Source organism: Palaemon carinicauda, chromosome 7 (assembly GCF_036898095.1).
Source record: "Palaemon carinicauda isolate YSFRI2023 chromosome 7, ASM3689809v2, whole genome shotgun sequence".
NCBI classification, from domain to species: domain Eukaryota; kingdom Metazoa; phylum Arthropoda; class Malacostraca; order Decapoda; family Palaemonidae; genus Palaemon; species Palaemon carinicauda.
In genome coordinates, this window is record NC_090731.1 from 81507739 (window position 1) to 81529021 (window position 21283).

General features: G+C 39.1%; 1 protein-coding gene across 9 annotated transcripts in view; it reads left to right on the forward strand.

Annotated features, from left to right (window-relative positions):
- siz (Brefeldin-resistant Arf-GEF family protein schizo) overlaps nucleotides 1-21283 on the forward strand; it is a 389510-nt gene that overhangs the window by 190744 nt on the left and 177483 nt on the right. For all 9 annotated transcript variants that reach the window (XM_068376730.1, XM_068376731.1, XM_068376732.1 and 6 more), the window contains exons 4-5: nucleotides 7767-8005; nucleotides 8232-8563. In XM_068376730.1, coding sequence (XP_068232831.1) covers nucleotides 7767-8005; nucleotides 8232-8563 — 571 coding nt within the window. The remainder of the gene's footprint in view (nucleotides 1-7766; nucleotides 8006-8231; nucleotides 8564-21283) is intronic.

Sequence of the window (21283 nt, forward strand, 5' to 3'; positions counted from 1 at the left end):
TTTATACATTTTATCGGGAACTTAAAACATTTTATAACTGTGTGAGAGGAAGCTTTTTTCAGGAGCATGTTTGGAGGGATTATAGAATCATATATGTCTGACTTAAAATAACCTATCAGTGAACTGAGGATGTTATTGTTATTAACGTTCAATGTGTATAATTATTCCAAGAAATAACTAATGTTTGAGACTGGTCATACTTCGGATTATGAGTTGTTACCTAAATCAAAATTGTTTCAGTGATAAAGATAAAATGTTCAAAATTTGTTTCCACTGTTCTCGTAGAGAGAGAGAGGAAATTGCGTATTTCCCTCACGATCAAACACTTCTTAGGGTAAATGAGACTTCGGTGTCCATAACTGAAACAGAATCTGTTTTGCTATACTCGTATATCGAAACGCCATAATTTGGTTGTGCAAATGTCTTTTGCACCACCCTCAGACTTTTTTTTTTTATTTCTCCAATTTACGTAGCTTTTCCTTGTGATGATGTCCCATTATGAGTTCCATATTCTTTTTGACTTGTAAACCAGTTACAGACATTCCACTTCTCGGAAGTTCTGACGTTATTTTATTTATCGCTGGTACACGTTTATTTCTGTCTTTGTAAACATTTGCTTTGATGTTTTATAATCATGGGCTCTGCCAGTACTGTTAAATTAGGAACTGAGCCTCTCTTCTCTCTCAAAGTTAGCTTTCCACCGTAACTGGATTACAACTAGACATGTTTACCGGTAAGATGATACCTAATCTTCTAGAAGGTCAACTTCATCCGGTAAACAAGTAGAACTCCGTACATCGTGCCACTCCGTCTCCGGAGAGTGTCCGAAGCACAAACTCTACGAATATAGGCAGTATCCGACGCCATTTGGTGCTCGTTATTGACATCATTAATGCTTCTTTCACAATGGTAATTGGTAACAATTGTGTTTGACGGACACTGTTCAACCGTGTGGACACACCTTAAGAAAACAATGAAAGTAAAAAAATAATAGTGCATCATCCTGGCATTAAAAAAGAAAACTAAAGCTATAGGTTTGTCAATATTTAGGAACACGATGAAAGTAAAAAAATATAAATAATAGTACATCCTCCTGGGAATGAAAAAGAAAACTAAAGCTATAGGCTAGTCAACATATAGGAAAACAATGAAAGTAGAAAAAAGAATAATAGTGCATCCTCCTGGCAAAGAGAAAGAAAACTAAAGCTATATGCTAGTCAACATCTAGGAATACAATGAAAGTAGAAAAAAAAAGGAATAATAGTGCATCCTCCTGGAAATGAAAAAGAAAACTAAAGCTATAGGCTAGTCAACATTTAGGAAAACAATGAAAGTAGAAAAAAAAGAATAATAGTGCATCCTCCTGGGAATGAAAAAGAAAACTAAAGCTATACGCTAGTCAATATTTAGGAAAACAATGAAAGTAGATAAAAGAATAATAGTGCATCCTCCTGGCAATGAATAAGAAAACTAAAGCTATACGCTAGTCAACATCTAGGAAAACAATGAAAGTAGAAAAAAGAATAATAGTGCATCCTCCTGGAAATGAAAAAGAAAACTAAAGATTTATGCTAGTCAACATTTAGGAAAACAATGAAAGTAGAAAAAAGAATAATAGTGCATCCTCCTGGCAAAGAATAAGAAAACTAAAGCTATAGGCTAGTCAACATCTAGGAAAACAATGAAAGTAGAAAAAAAAAGAATAATAGTGCATCTTCCTGGAAATGAAAAAGAAAACTAAAGCTATACGCTAGTCAACATCTAGGAAAACAATGAAAGTAGAAAAAAAAGAATAATAGTGCATCCTCCTGGCAATGAATAAGAAAACTAAAGCTATACGCTAGTCAACATTTAGGAAAACAATGAAAGTAGAAAAAAGAATAATAGTGCATCTTCCTGGAAATGAAAAAGAAAACTAAAGCTATACGCTAGTCAACATCTAGGAAAACAATGAAAGTAGAAAAAAAAAGAATAATAGTGCATCCTCCTGGCAATGAATAAGAAAACTAAAGCTATACGCTAGTCAACATCTAGGAAAACAATGAAAGTAGAAAAAAGAATAATAGTGCATCTTCCTGGAAATGAAAAAGAAAACTAAAGCTATACGCTAGTCAACATCTAGGAAAACAATGAAAGTAGAAAAAAAAAGAATAATAGTGCATCCTCCTGGCAATGAATAAGAAAACTAAAGCTATACGCTAGTCAACATTTAGGAAAACAATGAAAGTAGAAAAAAGAATAATAGTGCATCCTCCTGGCAAAGAAAAAGAAAACTAAAGCTATACGCTAGTCAACATTTAGGAAAACAATGAAAGTAGAAAAAAAAAATAATAGTGCATCCTCCTGGAAATGAAAAAGAAAACTAAAGCTATACGCTAGTCAACATTTAGGAAAACAATGAAAGTAGATAAAAGAATAATAGTGCATCCTCCTGGCAAAGAAAAAGAAAACTAAAGCTTTATGCTAGTCAACATTTAGGAAAACAATGAAAGTAGAAAAAAGAATAATAGTGCATCCCCCTGGCAAAGAAAAAGAAAACTAAAGCTATACGCTAGTCAACATTTAGGAAAACAATGAAAGTAGATAAAAGAATAATAGTGCATCCTCCTGGGAATGAAAAAGAAAACTAAAGCTATACGCTAGTCAACATTAGGAAAACAATGAAAGTAGAAAAAAGAATAATAGTGCATCCCCTGGCAAAGAAAAAGAAAACTAAAGCTATACGCTAGTCAACATCTAGGAAAACAATGAAAGTAGAAAAAAGAATAATAGTGCATCCTCCTGGCAAAGAAAAGAAAACTAAAGCTATACGCTAGTCAACATCTAGGAAAACAATGAAAGTAGAAAAAAGAATAATAGTGCATCCTCCTGGCAAAGAATAAGAAAACTAAAGCTATACGCTAGTCAACATCTAGGAAAACAATGAAAGTAGAAAAAAGAATAATAGTGCATCCTCCTGGCAATGAATAAGAAAACTAAAGCTATACGCTAGTCAACATTTAGGAAAACAATGAAAGTAGAAAAAAGAATAATAGTGCATCCTCCTGGCAAAGAAAAAGAAAACTAAAGCTATAGGCTAGTCAACATATAGGAAAACAATGAAAGTAAGAAAAAAATAATAGTGCATCCTCCTGGCAAAGAGAAAGAAAACTAAAGCTATAGGCTAGTCAACATATAGGAAAACAATGAAAGTAAGAAAAGAATAATAGTGCATCCTCCTGGCAAAGAGAAAGAAAACTAAAGCTATAGGCTAGTCAACATATAGGAAAACAATGAAAGTAAGAAAAGAATAATAGTGCATCCTCCTGGCAAAGAAAAAGAAAACTAAAGCTATAGGCTAGTCAACATATAGGAAAACAATGAAAGTAAGAAAAGAATAATAGTGCATCCTCCTGGCAAAGAAAAAGAAAACTAAAGCTATAGGCTAGTCAACATATAGGAAAACAATGAAAGTAAGAAAAGAATAATAGTGCATCCTCCTGGCAAAGAAAAAGAAAACTAAAGCTATATGCTAGTCAACATTTAGGAAAACAATGAAAGTAGAAAAAAAATAATAGTGCATCCTCCTGGCAAAGAGAAAGAAAACTAAAGCTATATTCTAGTCAACATCTAGGAAAACAATGAAAGTAGAAAAAAGAATAATAGTGCATCCCCCTGGCAAAGAAAAATAAAACTAAAGCTATACGCTAGTCAACATTTAGGAAAACAATGAAAGTAGATAAAAGAATAATAGTGCATCCTCCTGGGAATGAAAAAGAAAACAAAAGCTATACGCTAGTCAACATCTAGGAAAACAATGAAAGTAGAAAAAAGAATAATAGTGCATCCTCCTGGAAATGAAAAAGAAAACTAAAGATTTATGCTAGTCAACATTTAGGAAAACAATGAAAGTAGAAAAAAGAATAATAGTGCATCCTCCTGGAAATGAAAAAGAAAACTAAAGCTATAGGCTAGTCAACATTTAGGAAAACAATGAAAGTAGAAAAAAAAGAATAATAGTGCATCCTCCTGGGAATGAAAAAGAAAACTAAAGCTATACGCTAGTCAACATTTAGGAAAACAATGAAAGTAGATAAAAGAATAATAGTGCATCCTCCTGGAATGAATAAGAAAACTAAAGCTATACGCTAGTCAACATTTAGGAAAACAATGAAAGTAGAAAAAAGAATAATAGTGCATCCTCCTGGAAATGAAAAGAAAACTAAAGCTATAGGCTAGTCAACATTTAGGAAAACAATGAAAGTAGAAAAAAAAAGAATAATAGTGCATCCTCCTGGGAATGAAAAAGAAAACTAAAGCTATACGCTAGTCAACATTTAGGAAAACAATGAAAGTAGATAAAAGAATAATAGTGCATCCTCCTGGCAATGAATAAGAAAACTAAAGCTATACGCTAGTCAACATTTAGGAAAACAATGAAAGTAGAAAAAAGAATAATAGTGCATCCTCCTGGAAAAGAAAAAGGAAAACTAAAGCTATACGCTAGTCAACATCTAGGAAAACAATGAAAGTAGATAAAAGAATAATAGTGCATCCTCCTGGCAAAGAAAAACAAAACTAAAGCTTTATGCTAGTCAACATTTAGGAAAACAATGAAAGTAGAAAAAGAATAATAGTGCATCCTCCTGGGAAATGAAAAAGAAAACTAAAGCTATACGCTAGTCAACATTTAGGAAAACAATGAAAGTAGATAAAAGAATAATAGTGCATCCTCCTGGGAATGAAAAAGAAAACTAAAGCTATACGCTAGTCAACATTTAGGAAAACAATGAAAGTAGATAAAAGAATAATAGTGCATCCTCCTGGGAATGAAAAAGAAAACTAAAGCTATACGCTAGTCAACATCTAGGAAAACAATGAAAGTAGATAAAAGAATAATAGTGCATCCTCCTGGGAATGAAAAAGAAAACTAAAGCTATACGCTAGTCAACATTTAGGAAAACAATGAAAGTAGATAAAAGAATAATAGTGCATCCTCCTGGGAATGAAAAAGAAAACTAAAGCTATACGCTAGTCAACATTTAGGAAAACAATGAAAGTAGATAAAAGAATAATAGTGCATCCTCCTGGGAATGAAAAAGAAAACTAAAGCTATACGCTAGTCAACATCTAGGAAAACAATGAAAGTAGAAAAAAGAATAATAGTGCATCCCCCTGGCAAAGAAAAGGAAAACTAAAGCTATACGCTAGTCAACATCTAGGAAAACAATGAAAGTAGAAAAAAGAATAATAGTGCATCCCCCTGGCAAAGAAAAGGAAAACTAAAGCTATACGCTAGTCAACATCTAGGAAAACAATGAAAGTAGAAAAAAGAATAATAGTGCATCCCCCTGGCAAAGAAAAGGAAAACTAAAGCTATACGCTAGTCAACATCTAGGAAAACAATGAAAGTAGAAAAAAGAATAATAGTGCATCCCCTGGCAAAGAAAAAGAAAACTAAAGCTATACGCTAGTCAACTTTAGGAAAACAATGAAAGTAGAAAAAAGAATAATAGTGCATCCTCCTGGGAATGAAAAAGAAAACTAAAGCTATACGCTAGTTAACTTCTAGGAAAACAATGAAAGTAGACAAAAGAATAATAGTGCATCCTCCTGGGAATGAAAAAGAAAACTAAAGCTATACGCTAGTCAACATTTAGGAAAACAATGAAAGTAGAAAAAAGAATAATAGTGCATCCTCCTGGAAAAGAAAAAGAAAACTAAAGCTATACGCTAGTCAACATCTAGGAAAACAATGAAAGTAGAAAAAAAAAGAATAATAGTGCATCTTCCTGGAAATGAAAAAGAAAACTAAAGCTATACGCTAGTCAACATCTAGGAAAACAATGAAAGTAGAAAAAAAAGAATAATAGTGCATCCTCCTGGCAATGAATAAGAAAACTAAAGCTATACGCTAGTCAACATTTAGGAAAACAATGAAAGTAGAAAAAAAAGAATAATAGTGCATCCTCCTGGCAAAGAATAAGAAAACTAAAGCTATAGGCTAGTCAACATCTAGGAAAACAATGAAAGTAGAAAAAAGAATAATAGTGCATCCTCCTGGAAAGGAAAAAGAAAACTAAAGCTATACGCTAGTCAACATCTAGGAAAACAATGAAAGTAAAAAAAAGAATAATAGTGCATCCTCCTGGAAAAGAAAAAGAAAACTAAAGCTATACGCTAGTCAACATCTAGGAAAACAATGAAAGTAGAAAAAAAAAGAATAATAGTGCATCTTCCTGGAAATGAAAAAGAAAACTAAAGCTATACGCTAGTCAACATTTAGGAAAACAATGAAAGTAGAAAAAAGAATAATAGTGCATCCTCCTGGAAAAGAAAAAGAAAACTAAAGCTATACGCTAGTCAACATCTAGGAAAACAATGAAAGTAGAAAAAAAAGAATAATAGTGCATCCTCCTGGCAATGAATAAGAAAACTAAAGCTATACGCTAGTCAACATTTAGGAAAACAATGAAAGTAGAAAAAAGAATAATAGTGCATCTTCCTGGAAATGAAAAAGAAAACTAAAGCTATACGCTAGTCAACATCTAGGAAAACAATGAAAGTAGAAAAAAAAAGAATAATAGTGCATCCTCCTGGCAATGAATAAGAAAACTAAAGCTATACGCTAGTCAACATTTAGGAAAACAATGAAAGTAGAAAAAAAAAATAATAGTGCATCCTCCTGGCAAAGAAAAATAAAACTAAAGCTTTATGCTAGTCAACATTTAGGAAAACAATGAAAGTAGAAAAAAGAATAATAGTGCATCCTCCTGGCAATGAAAAAGCAAACTACAGCTATTGTATAGTCAACATCTAGGAAAACGATAAAAGTAAGAATAAAAAGTAGTGCAGCACCCTAGCAATGATAAAGAAAACTAAAGCTATAGGCTCTTCAACATCTAGGATAACAATGAAAGTACAAAAAATATTAGTGCATCTTCCTGGGAATGAAAAAGAAAACTAAAACTATGGGCTAGTCAAGATTTAGGAAAAAAATGAAAGTAGGAAAAAAAATATTAGTGCTTCCCCTTGGCAATGGAAAATAAAATTTGAAGCTATAGGCTAGTCAACATCTAGGAAAACAATAAAAGTGAAAAAATATTAGTGCATCCTCCTGGCAATGGAAAGGAAACTAAAGTTATAGGCTAGTCAACATCTAAGCACAACATTGTTTACTACTTTGATGCTGTTCAAACTTGCACCTTGAAGTTATCAATTTTATTCTAGGCATTTAAATGGATCTTTAACTTTGGAAAATAGTTCAAGGTCCGAAATAAGGTCAATGTAAGAAATTTCAATTACTAGGGTTTAGGGATAAAACTGATTAAGATAATTCTTCTGTTACACTAGCTGTTAGTTTGCTAATTTGCATATATGCTCTGACAATGAATTTTTTATGTATAGTACTCTACTTTATGACATTTTATATCAATTAAGGAATGTCTAGTAGAAAAATGCATGTGTTTCGTGATGGATCTTTTTTCATTCCTCTTTTTTTGAAAAACTAACTTACTTATAATAAAAGAAATATTAAAATCCACAGAAACATGTTGCTGTGATATCTTTCTTCATAGGATTATTTACCTGATATTTTTTTCAAAGTGGAAAAAATATATCATGCAATCCATTTAATATTGGTTACTGCTGCAAAATCCCATTAAACTGGTATATATATTTTTTTGATCTTTTGGATTCATATTCTGTTGGAAATACTTATAAAGATGGGTTTATTTTTAGGGATGTGTTTTCTGCTTCTCCATGACACTTATCTCTATTTGTCACAGATATGGTGGTGCTGTGGCCAGACGTGCAGCCATAACTATCCAAAGAGCATACAGACATTATGCCATGTATAAGAAATTCCGTTCCATCACAGCCACAGCTAAAGCGCAGGAAAAGAGACTGTCACGAAGGTTTACTGTTGATGTCCCAGAATGGAGCGAATCAGGTCAACATTGTCAAGATGCTGAACATTTTATACGATCTGAGTTTGACCAACTACAAAGGAATTTAAGTGCTGCAGGTTAGATATTTCACACATTTTAGGGTTTCTTGTTATTCTGGAGAAAATTTTAAATTTTCATGTTAACTCTGTTTAACCCATAAAATGAATAATTAATATTTATACATTTTTTGTGATTTCCAAATAATTTTCCTGGGGAAATCCTTCCCTTGTGTCTCAAATATAATATATTATATGTGGTATTATTTGAGAATACTAATTTAATACCACTATTCCATGAATTTAGTTTATGGTGAAGGAAGGAGACCAGCTCGCTCACTATCAATGCGAGATACCCCTCGAACTTCTGCAGCTGCCAATGTTACCATGACGTCTGTTACTACCCGGCTCCAACAAGAGGAAAATTATGACTTGCAGGACACTTTAGCTTCCATGAGTGATAGTTCATTATATTGCCATGTGTCTGCGCAGTCACCACTGACTCCTACTACAACACTAACTCCGGCCCACACCCATGTACGAAACGGTTCCGGAGATTATCAGCAACAGCAGTCAGATGGGACTTTATATTCTGCTTCCAAGGAACTCAAGTATTTTTCATCTGAGGACAGTGGTCTTGTAAGTATATGGATCGGGATTTTTACAAAAATATTATTGCTGGTTAAAATGTTTTTCTAGTTTATTTTTTATTCAGTACAAAAAAATATAAGGTTTTTGGGAGGTCAAAGTCATACTGTCTATAGTATGGACTATGTATCTGGAACTCTTACTGGCCAAGTGAGCGGTGAATGATTTACTTGGCTTTTTTTTTTTTTTTTTTTTTTTTTTTTTTTTTTTTTATGTCAAAGCCCTCTTTAGCTGGTAAACAGGCCCAATCTACAATGTTTTTCCACTGTTAGGCTGGATATATTAGTTGGTAGTTTTAAGGTACGGTACATCAGAATCATGTACCTTAGGGAATTTTTTTCTCATTATATTTCATTTATAGCTTTCATCATAATAGTAAATGCATATACAAAGAGGAATTATGATTGTTGTGATGAGGATATTACTAAATAAATTCTGATATAACAAGCTCAAACTGATAGAGGATAGTAATAATGAACTTATTGTGTGGTTGTGTTTATCCACCTGAAGATAAATCATTTTTGGGTCTTAATCTATATCTAAACCTTCAAGAGTGCCTTGCTAAAGTTACTCGGTTTCAGCATTAAACATTGTTTTCTATGTTGAATTCTTATGATGGTCAAGAGGGCTCTTGAAATGAGGAATAATTTATTTCTGTCAACCTCCCCAGATGGTTCATGTGGCTTCTCCAGAAGTTCAATTTCATGACATTTACCCCTAAAAAATTATCAAAAATTTTCCTATTTCTTCCCTTTCAAAGAATAGATGTCCCCAGTATAATAATGAAACAATCTAGCAGTTAATGGTAATTAGATGCTAACAGTTGATCATTCTTTAGCTTCTTTGTTGCAGTTGTATCCTCAAGACTCGTGTAACCCCCTTCCAGATTGTGATAAGCATTTATTGCAATTTAATTTAGCTTACTTACTCAATTGGTTAGCTTTTGTACACAGGGAAAGCATGGAATTTTAAATCACTGTTGCGAGGAGTACATTATCTCTCGGTGCCTCTCAGGGAAAATATGTTTCAAGTTAGCGTTTATGGAACTGGGGATTGCACAGTGAGTGGTAAAGCTCCTATGTTGTAAGCAACCACTGCTGTTTGATTCTGATCAAGGGCAAGGAAAGTAATTTTTAGTTCAAGGGAAAGAGCAAAGTTGTTTTTGCAGAGTTGATAACGATATGACTCACCAGTACTCGCTTACCAGCCAAGTCAGTGATGAACTTCCCTTGTTATTCTTGGAATGGCAGGTGAGCTTTCTCTTGTGTGCCACAAGTGTGACTTGCCTGGCCGTTTATTTACACTAACCTAATTTGCATAGTCAGGTCTATTGGTTATGATTACATAGTGTTCCTTCAGTAAGGGTTCTAGATATTTACTGTGCCTTACAAAATCAAGTGCCTCTCACAGAGTCTTGAATTCTCTAGACTCTTGAACTTTTGCATTCTTAGTTGCTATTTTAGACATCTGGAATGTGGCATGAAGAGGCAAAACTTGATGAATCAGAGCTAGGAGTGTAGGTGACATTGGCAAAAAAAGGAGATCTGACTGATAGCAACGGTTACAGAGTACAGAGGCATCGCACGGCAGTTATCATTAACATATATAGTATGCTCATTCTAAAGAGACTAGAGTGAAAGATTGCTGAAAAGCTGAGAGATGAACAAGCGGGAATTTGAAAAGGTAGAAGTTGTACTGATCAAATTTTCATTTTAAGACATGTTGTACAGCAATGTGTAGAATATAAGATATCCACTTTAGATGACATTTGTGGACTATGAAAAAGCCTTTGATAGTATGCACCAACCAATTTTATGAAGAGTCCTGCGTTATTATGGAGTTCCTATTAAATATGTAAATTTGGTTAATCTGTCCATGAGCATAGTAAGTGTGATGTTAATGTTACTGGAGTCCTATCAAATGAATTTCCAGTGAAGAGTGGAGTACTCCAAGGGAATATGTTTTCACCTATGTTGTTTATCCTCCTCATCGATTTTGTAATGCATAGAACAGTTGATGTTGGAGAAGTATTGGACTGGATTGGTAATAGGAAATTAGCTGACCTAGAGTATTCTGATGATGCTGTCCTTATTAGCAGAACACAATAGGATTTGCAATGTTTGCTTACCAGAATGCATGAAATATCACATTAGATTAGGCTGAAGATAAATAGAAGAAAGACAGATCAGAATGGTTAATGGAAGATGAAATATCATTGGGAGGGGAAATGATTAATGAGGTAAAATCATTTAGATATTTAGGAACTATGATCTCTAATACAGGCTCTTAAGAATTGGAGTTAACGATTGAAAAAAGCAAATCAGGCAATGGCTTGGTTAGGTAAAATTTGGAATTCATCACCTGAAATTACATATGAAAATCAGGCTATATATCAGTTTAGCAAGATCAGTGTTACTGTATGGACACGAGTCATGGTATGACAATGAAACAATCTCCAACAGATTTATTAGGTTTAAGAACAAAGGCCTCAAAAGAATATTGAGAGAGAAATGTCTGGACAGGATTAGAAATGAAACTATAAGAGAGATTGCTCTAGTGCAATATGTGGATGAGATGATGGTGAGGGGCAGATGAAGATAGTTTTGGCATACTCTTGGTATTCCCCAACAGAGATTAGTTCACCAAACATTCAACTGGGCTCCACAAGGTACTAGAAGAGTTGGAAGACCCAGGCCTACATGGCTGAGGACTACAAAGTGTTAAGTTAGATATAATGAATGGAGAAGTATTGAATTGAAAGCTCAAGATAGAGATGACTGGTGAAATCTAATCAAGGACCCTTGCGTCAATAGGTGTAGGAGGAGATGATGACGATGATGAAAGTTCAAGGGGAAACTGATGGTAGGGATAAGAAATCACAATGTGGATATCCTAGTGTGTTGGCTGAAGAGGTTTTTAATTTTGATGAGACAGGTTTATTTTATTAAGTGTATATTGAATCATACCTGCTATATATTGCCAAGGAGGAGAAGAAAGCTTCGGACCATAAGAATGGGAAAGAGAAATTTACCTTGCTTCTTGGACAGCAATGCTGCTGGTGACTACAATCTGAAGCCCTGTCTGGTGTATCAGGCTTAGAAACCAAGGGCATGGAAGAGCATTTTGGAAGGGTAAACTGCCTGGTATCTAGAGATTCAAGAAAGTCTCCAGTGACATTTCAGGTATTTGGAGATTAGTTTACTAACTTTCTTTGTACTAGAAGTTGAGTGGTTCTGTACAGTACTTGCAAGGTTGAACCCTTGCAATTTTGGATAAATTGATGGCAAATGTCAAAGTGGTTTACCTTCCACCCAATATCGCCAGCCTATGGGTCAAGACGTCATTGCCTCTTTCAATGCGTACTACCTTAAAAGTTCCCTAAAACCAACCGGAAACAACCAAGACTTAACTCATGAATTTTTGGAAGTACCACAGTATTCTTTCAGCTGCAAAGACTGTTGCTAATGTTTGGGCTAAAGTGAAGCAAACAAACTTGAAGCATGTGTAGAGAACTTTAAACAGTTTGTGAATAATATCTATTGCTTTGATGAAACAAAGGGCTGCATCTCCAAGAAGGTTGTTAAATTAAGTAAGCAACTTGATTTGGAGGTGGAGCCTGATGATGGCACAAAGTTACTGCCATCTTATGGAGAGAAGTTACCTGCTGAGGACGTCATTCAACTTGAGAAGCAGATAATTGAAGAGGAGGAGGAAGATATACCAACCACAAAGTCCAAGAGATTCACAACCAAGAACATGTCAGAAAATTCTGCACAGGTACAGCAAGGGTTGACAAAGTTTGATGGACCCTAACACTGAGAGTTAAAGTAAGCATATCTAGGAGGAGAGGAGACATGTAAATTTCCAGACTAGACTGGTAAACTTCTTCAAGGAAGTAGATAATCCTGCAATAGATTATACTCTTCTCAACTGCTTCTTTACCTCCTCCCAGCTCTTTCAGTCATTTCAGTCTTACATCTTCAAGTATCTTTAGCCCCTTCTGTAGATTCTCCAGACTCATCTGACCCAGTATCTCTAGCACCTTATATAAACAGGTGATTCTGACTCACCTGCCCCAGTATCTCCCGCACTTTATGAAGGTTCTCTACACTCACTCAGTTTAGTATCTTCTGTACTCTCTGCAGGTTTTCCTGCCTTTTCAGCTTCCTCTTCTCATTAAACTTGTCTATCCGCCCCATGCAGTGTGCAAGCTAACCACTGGAGCAAGGGTAAGGAGTTGTATTCTATCTTTTTATAATTTTTTTTTTTTTTTTTTACAGTTTCTTTGTATAATGCTACAGTATGTTTGAATCTTCCTCGTACTTTAGTCCTAGTTATATATCTATGTCATAAAGTGTTTGTATCATAGGTTAGGACTTTACTGCATTAGTATAGTTGAGTGACTTTGGTGCTTACATGCAGTACAGTAATACCTCGTTATTTGACCATAATTCATTCCAAAAAGAGGGCCAAATACTGATTCATTTGCCTACCGAATCCTTATTTACCATTGCAAATAATGTAGAAGTGAATAATGCATTCCAAGCCCTAGTTGATTCACTATTAACATGACATAAAAGCATAAAAAAGTGATGCATTAATATACCAAGGCACCTCCCCCAATTTTGGGGGGTCGCCGACATCAAACAAAGGAAACAGAAAAGGGGACCTCTCCTCTCTACGTTCCTCCCAGCCTGACAAGGGACTCAACTGAGTTCGGCTGGTACTGGTAGGGGTGCCACAGCCCATCCTCCCCTGTTATCCACCACAGATGAAGCTTCATAACGCTGAATCCCCTACTGCTCCTACCTCCGCGGTCTTCCAAGGCACCTGAGGAAGCAGCAGAGCCTACCGGAACTGAATCACAATCGCTCGCCATTCATTCATATTTCTAGCACGCTCTCTTGCCTCTCTCACATCTATCCTCCTATCACCCAGACCTTCTTTCACTCCATCCATCCACCCAAACCTTGGCCTTCCTCTTGTACTTGTCCCATCAACTCATGCATTCATCACCTTTAGCAGACAGCCATTTTCCATTCTCTCAACATGGCCAAACCACCTCAACACATTCATATCCACTCTAGCTGCTAACTCATTTCTTACACCCGTTCTCACCCTCACTACTTCGTTCCTAACCCTATCTACTCGAGATACAGCAGCCATACTTCTTAGACATTTCATCTCAAACACATTCAGTTTCTGTCTCTCCGTCACTTTCATTCCCCACAATTCCGATCCATACATCACAGTTGGTCAATCACTTTCTCATACAGAACTCTCTTTACATTCATGCCCAACCCTGTATTTGTTCCGTAACCGAAATACAAACCACGCTATATACATTGGGTTTACCTTTTAGCGTAGCTGAAATGGCGAGCCAATAGAATTTAACGAGGGTGTATTACCCCCGCGCTAGTTAGCGGGGGGGGGGGGGGGGTTAGGGGAGTGGTAGCTAGCTACCCCTCCCCCCCCCTCACACACCGGTGAAGCTCACTTTCACTTTTGGCTCGGACTGGGACAGACGTCTCTGTCTTTGTCCTCGCTTGGCAGCCATTGTTTGTTTTGTCTTTACTTAATCACTTACTTTTCTTTTACTCAATATATATGTAAACATTTTTTCATGTTTGTATATATACTTGAGTATAGAAATTAGTAAGTTTCCTTTTCAGAGTTTTGTGCTTGTGTGTGTAGTGTACGATATCTCCGTGGAGCCCTCGGCAGTTTAGGCCACCACGGTGTAATTTTATGGGTTGCTATCGAGTTTGACTTCGGTCTTTCTCTCTCTCTCTCTTGAGGTCGTTCACCCTTTTACTACGTTACTACGCCTTTTGTAGCTTCCTTCCCTTGGGGGGGGGGGGGGTTGCTACGCCGTACGTTTCGTCTCAATTAGTTTATGAATCTAATTGTATTTGTTAATTTTTCAGCTTTGTTGAACGATTCCTTTCGGGGTTTTCGTTCTTTCTTTAGTGATCATTCATTTTTAAATTACATAATTACATAGTTACATAATTATAATTGTTATAATTCTGTTTTGGTTACAGCTCTCCTTCCGTGAGTGTAAGTGGTTGTGAGGGCACGTGCCTGTTGTGTAATTCTTGTTTTCCTTTCCCTCAGGATCCCTCTTCGGAGCCTTCTTAGGGGAATGAATGTGTACTAATGATTTTTATTTTATTTTTTTACAGTTACCGATCTAGTTCGTTTCTGTAATATGGCAACGGTGTGAGCTGTCTTGTTGAGGCCTGGGGATTCGGCTGTTGCTGCCTCCCCTTTGGATTTTCGTCAGGGGCGTGTCTCCTTCTACTGGAAGTACTCCCGTGACGATTGACAGCTCTCCAGTTCATTTTAGAACTCTTAGGAGGCTCGCCTCCTTGGGTGGGTAACTTTCCTTCCGAGGGATGTTTTTTCCTGTCCAGGCTTGAGTTTTTCCCCTTTTGGGGGGTTCTTCTCTTGCCTTTTTTTCGTGCGACTATGCTCTTGGTGCTGAGCGGTCGCACCTGCAGTTTCGCTCAAGGGGCTGGGCAACTGCAGGAGTCCCTCTTCGGAGGATTACTCCTTTTAGGTCACTGGCTGACCTGTCTCTTCTACGAAGTGTTTCTCTTTTGTTCGCGGGAGAGTACACTCATAGAGACTCCTCTTCGGAGGATTCTTCTGCTGCTGTTGCTGTTGGCCTCCTTCGCCGTAAGGCTCACCGTCCGCCTCGTCGTAAGGGCCTCCCATCTCCCTATAAGGGTGCTAAGAGGCGCCTTTTTGAATCTCCGTATGCAGCCTACAACTTCTTCTTCTTGATCTTCCGCCCCTGGTGCAGATGGACAGCAGTCTGACCTCGTCTTCCGACGGGCAACGGTCTTCCCGACGGACAACGGTCTTCCCGATGGACAATGGTCTTCCGACGGACATCAGTCTTCCGACGGACAACGATCCCTTCGGGGCAAAGGGTTGCCTCCCATGGGGGTTCTTCCCTTGCGTGTCAGGGTTCCCCTGCGCGCCCTTCTGCTGTGTTCTCTCCTGCTCAGTGTTAAAGCACAGGCGCTCTCCTGCTCCTGCTCAGTGTTAGCGCACAGGCGCTCTCCTGCTCCTGCTCAGTGTTAGCGCACAGGCGCTCTCCTGCTCATCAGCGCTTTCCTGATTGCTAGCGCTCTCCTGTTCGCCAGCGCTCTCCTGTTCGTCAGCTCTCTCATGATGATCATCTCTGCTGTTCCTGTTGGTTCCTGTTACACGCCCTGTGCGCCCGCGTTCGCCCTCGCGATCTAGAACTTCGGTTCAGGTCTGGGTCAAGGACTCTTCTTCTATGCACAGGCTTCCACGCGTTTCCTTCTGCTCGCCAGCGATCACCAGCTCGCCAGCGACCTTAGACGCGTCAACGTTCACCTGCTCGTCAGCGATCTCCTACGCGTCAACGATCGCCATCGATCTGCCACGCGTGTCAGTTCCCCTGAACACCATCAGTAGCGATCTAGCGCTCGCCTGCTGTGGACCACGATCTCCGGTAGCTTAGTCTTGCCGTAGATCTTTCTCCTGCTCGCCAGTGCTCACCTTTACTTCTGTCCTTCTGTGCGCCAACTTTCTTCAATCGCCAGCGCACATCTGCGCGCCCTTCTTTGCCACGCACCAATGGGCGCCAACGGTTTTCTGACCATCTATGTTCGCCTGATTAACAGCTTGCTTCAGCGCTAACCTTCCCGATGCACCTGCGCGCCTTCTGTTAGCGCGATGCGTGCTAACCATCACTAGTCTCTCTCGCGTTGGCAATCGCCTACGTGCCCGCGCGATTCTTCACCTGCGCGCTAGCGTTTTGTTAATGCACCATCGTCGCCAACGCGCCATCGCTTGCCAACGCGCCTTCACTCTCCTATTGGCTATCGCTCGTCAACGCGCCATCGCCCGCCTACGCGTCATCGGTCTCCCGACCGCCTGCGCTCACCTGCGTGCCCACGTGCCTGCGCGGCCACACGCCCACGTGCCCGCGTGACCGCACGCCCACGTGCCTGCATGCCTACGCTCATGCGCGTCCGCGCACATGCTCTCCAATGTTCGGCCGCGCGCGAACCAACGGTATTCCATCGCACGGACGGACGGTGTTCCGTCGCGCGAACCGACGGTGTTCCGTCGCGCGAACCTACGGTGTTCCGTCGCGCGAACCGACGGTGTTCCGTCGCGCGAACCGACGGTGTTCCATCGCGCGAAGCTACGGTGTTTCTTCGCGCGAACGTCGGCTTAATTTTTGCAGTATCCATTGCTCGCCTATGGGTTATCGCTCGCCGACCACCAGCTCTCGCCCTTCCTACCACGCTCGCCCTCCTTCTGCGCTCCTTCGCTCACCTTCGTTTGCGTTCCTGCGTGCCCGCGCATGGGCGCTTCCACGTTCGCCCACGCGCAAATCATTGATTTACCATCGCGCGAGCGGCAGGGCAATTGCGACCGCAATTCCCATTGGGGTTTCGCAGCATGGCTAGCCTGGCGAGTCTTCTGGAGCGTATTTCCAGAACACGCATAGCATGGCACATGCAAGAATAGGAAGAATCTTCAGGGAGGGCTGAGCAACATTCTTCTATCCAGAACCTGGGTTAGCCCTTCCCAGTCATTCCCTGGAAGGGTTTTTGGCGGGGGGCTTTCCGTTCGAGATTTCTCCATCAGCCAAGGGGTGACTGGTTTACCCCTTCCTCTTCTCCATCTCGTGAAAGGGGCTTACCAGGTCCTTTCCCTCCTCGGTTGCGACCCGAGGTACTGTTCAAGGAAGCTACAGGAAGGTCATGGGTACTTATCTCCTCTCGGGCTCAAGCACCCTTGGCGTTTCGTCGTCAAGTATCGAACTTGCGGGCAAGCTCAATGTTGGACCATCTGGACGCGCTGACCGAGGGCTTCCTTTCGGGTGTCTCATCCGTGGATGTCGACAACCTCAGACACCCTTCCATCCTTGAGAAGAGTTTGTTTGTGCCCAAGGACAGAGACATAGACAGCGGCTATGCGGAGGAAGTCGACTTCCGTTTTCACTCCTCCAAGGCGCTTTCTCCCAGACCCTGCAGGGCTCCAGCGCCTCTTTCTTTCAGCCACGTTGGCCTAAGTTATCGGACCGGCTACGACAACTGAGACAAGGTGTCCAATTGCAGTTCCCACCTGTCAGGAACTGATGGCACGGGAGGCTCTCCCGGGGGGCATAGTCCTAGAGGGAGCGGCAGAGTTCACGAACTCTAGGATTGGCACCCCCCCCCCTTGCAGGTTTCACGCTCGGAGGATGCCTAAGGTTACTCATCCGGATGACAGCTTCCCGATGTCCATTCCTGCACGATCTCTGTGATCAGCCAAGGATATCGTGCCTGCCGTCTCTGTCAGCGAATTCAGTGTCTCTGAACCTCTATGCCATAGGGTCGGCAAGAGTTTGCCCGTTTGGGCAGAATGATCCATGCCTTAGGAGAAGGTCCTCCATAGGACCGTCGACGGCTTCACCCCGGCTTCTTCAGTCGATCCTTTCTTGTAGGAAGTATCTGAGACGGGAGTTCCGTAGTCGACCTCTCAGCCCTGATTGGAACAGCAGAATCGATCAGACTGGTAACGAGGCGACAGGACTCCTTAGGCCCTGGATCGGAAGGACGGGTACTTTCAGTTTCCATTCCATCCATCTTCCAGGAAGCTCGTGGAATTCAGCCTAGACTACAGGTATTCCTGCTTAAGATGCAGTGTGGCGATCCCGCTGTGGCATCGCAGGTTTTTTTCCCCAGAGAACTCTCCCTGCTTTCCTCATGGCCGCTCAGGTGCAGGCTTCCGCCTCCTTCGCCTTTTGGAGGTCTGGTCAACTCCGGTAGGCTCGGGTTCGACCTTCTTCGACCTATCCTCCAGCCCATGGACCAGCAAGTCATCTCTAATTTTAAGAAGCTCTACACCAAGCTCTTATTTAAGCAGTGCTTTAATGTCACGCAAAGCACCAACTTAACTTTGCGTGAATTTTGGAGGAGCCACTTTAATATCGTGCACTGCTTAAAGATCATAGATCAGGCTTGGGAGGGAGTAACTCGTCATACCCTGAATTCAGCTTGGAAGAAGCTTTGGCCTGATGCTGTTGCTCCCAGAGATTTTGAAGGTTTTGGCCCCGAGAATGAACCTGTGCTTGCCGCCGAGGAAGACGTCGAAGAGATTGTATCCCTTGGCAACTCCATGGGTCTGGAGGTGGATGAAGATGACATCACCGAACTCGTCGATGAGCATCATGAATAGCTCACCACCGAGGAACTCAAGGAGCTGCAAGCCATGCAGCATGATGAGTTCCAAGCACAGTTGAGTGAGTCGGAGGAGACCAAGGAGGTAGGCCAAATCTTAGGTACAGCTGAAATAAGACAGATGTTGGCATATCAACACGTGGATGATTTCATCGACAAGCATCACCCACAGAAACTTCAGCTTTGCCGTGTAGTTGCGCAGTTCGATGATGTTTGCTTAACTCATTTCAGAAAAATCCTCAAAAGCCGTACAGAGCAACTTTCTCTCGATAGTTTCTTTAAAAAATATACAAAACGGTCTAGTGATCATGATGTAAAGAAAGAAAGTGAAGCAAATAAAAGGAAGACCAAATCGAGTGAAAGTGATGAAAATTAAAAATAAGAAAAAGAAAATGTTAAAAAAAATATAAAATTATAAAAATGAAAAAAAAAAATAAGCTAAGTTAAAGTTCACGTAGTGTAAGTTAGAGTAAGTTATCGTACGTTATCGTAGTCGCCTTCCCTACCTCGTCGCTGATCTTCCGTCTCCTCCTGCGTAGCAGTCCTTACACCTGCGCTGGCCTGTCGCTAAGGTAAAGTGTTAATAAAAAACCCTTTTTTATTTATTATTTCTTTATTATTATTCTTTTTTAGATATTTCTGTATTATTCAATTGTATTAATGTTATTTGTAATTATGTGTAGCAGTTTATTAAGGAGTTATTATGGGTTTTTAGGCTGAGGAACGAATTAAACAAATTACCATGTATTCTTATGGGAATATTTGCTCCAACATACGATCGTTTTAACATACGAAGCAGTTTCTGGAACAAATTAAGATCGTATGTAGAGGTATCACTGTATTATGGTATCAGTATGAGTTTTTTCAGAGCAAAAGCTTGAAGTTCCCCCCACTTAGCATTGATTTCTAGTGCCTTTCCCTAAATAAAGGCCTCGCTAATGCTACCACCATGTAACTGTTCCTCATTTATAAAAATGGGTAACCACTTCTCTACTTCCTCAAACACCTGAAACCTTTGCTTTGTCAGAGTATTCACTCCTTTAGCAACATTAGCTCCCTTTATTGTTTCTTTATTTGAAATTGTCAATATCGTTGACTTAGCCATAGAGTAGTTGAATGCAAGATCTGAAACAAACGCTCCTATTTCGTGCATGAAAATTATTTCCTTTTTCAGCTCAATAGTTGTTGGCACAGTTTTCCTTTTTTACTTAAGCACTTAAACTTTTTTACTTTCATCTGAAACAACGGCTAATGTGTAACTGAGAGCATTCAGATTGGCGGGCTTTTACTCGCTCTGGTTGAGTACGAGTACCGAATATTTGTTTGAGAACGGGCATTTTTCACTTGAACTTTTTGGTCGAAAACCGATTTGTTTGAGCTTCGAGATGTTTGAATACTGAGGTTCTACTGTAGGTTGCTCCATACCGTAGCAACAGATTTTTTTTTTCACTAACAGAAGACTTACTTTAGTACAGTGAACCCTCGTTTATCGCAGTAGATACGTTCCAAACCCGACCGCGATAGCTGAAAATCCGCGAAGTAGGGACACCATATTTACGTATTTATTTAACATGTATATTCAGACTTTTGAAACCTTCCCTTTACATAGTACTGTTAACAAACTACCCTTTAATGTACAGAACACTTAATGCATGTACTACAGTACCCTAAACTAAAACAGGCACAAATATTAAAGGCGATTTTCTATCATGCTTTTCCTAAACACGCCAAAAAGCACGATAAAAAATGACAACCAATGTTTTGTTTACGTTTATCTCTGATCATAATGAAGAAACAAACGCATTTACACAACTGTGTATAGGTTAGTTTTTGCATCGATTATATTGATATGTTGATTTTGTTATTACCAATGTTTTACTTAATTTTTCTTAGGACTTCCAAATAGATTAAATGAATGCCATTTATATAATATTTTTCTTTATGACGCCGCCTGAAACAGAAACCTTCCATTCGTTTACTGTACGCTCCATCTTCGATCGTAATAAACGAACGAAGGCATTAAACGCGCATGATGAAAGTGATAAATAATGATATTAAAAGCTTTTAGTAAATATGTTATTACAAATATTATTTACCGTATCTTTATAAAATCCTACATACGTAGTAAAGTAGGAAAACAATTTTTTTTTTTTTTTGGCGTTTAATTAACAATAACAAACTGCCGCTAATGACTGAATGATAATTTATTAGAGAGAGAGAGAGAGAGAGAGAGAGAGAGAGAGAGAGAGAGAGAGAGAGAGAGAGAGAGAGTTGTTTAAATGTAATAAACAAAAAAATATGATAGGTTATAACATGTATATTCAGACTTTTAAAACCTTCCCTTTACGTAGTACTGTTAACAAACTACCCTTTAATGTACAGAACACTTAATACATGTACTACAGTACCCTAAACTAAAACAGGCACAAATATTAAAATGTTGGAATATTAAAGTAGTATAAAAAAAATAAAGATTGTTACTGTACTCACCACGAAA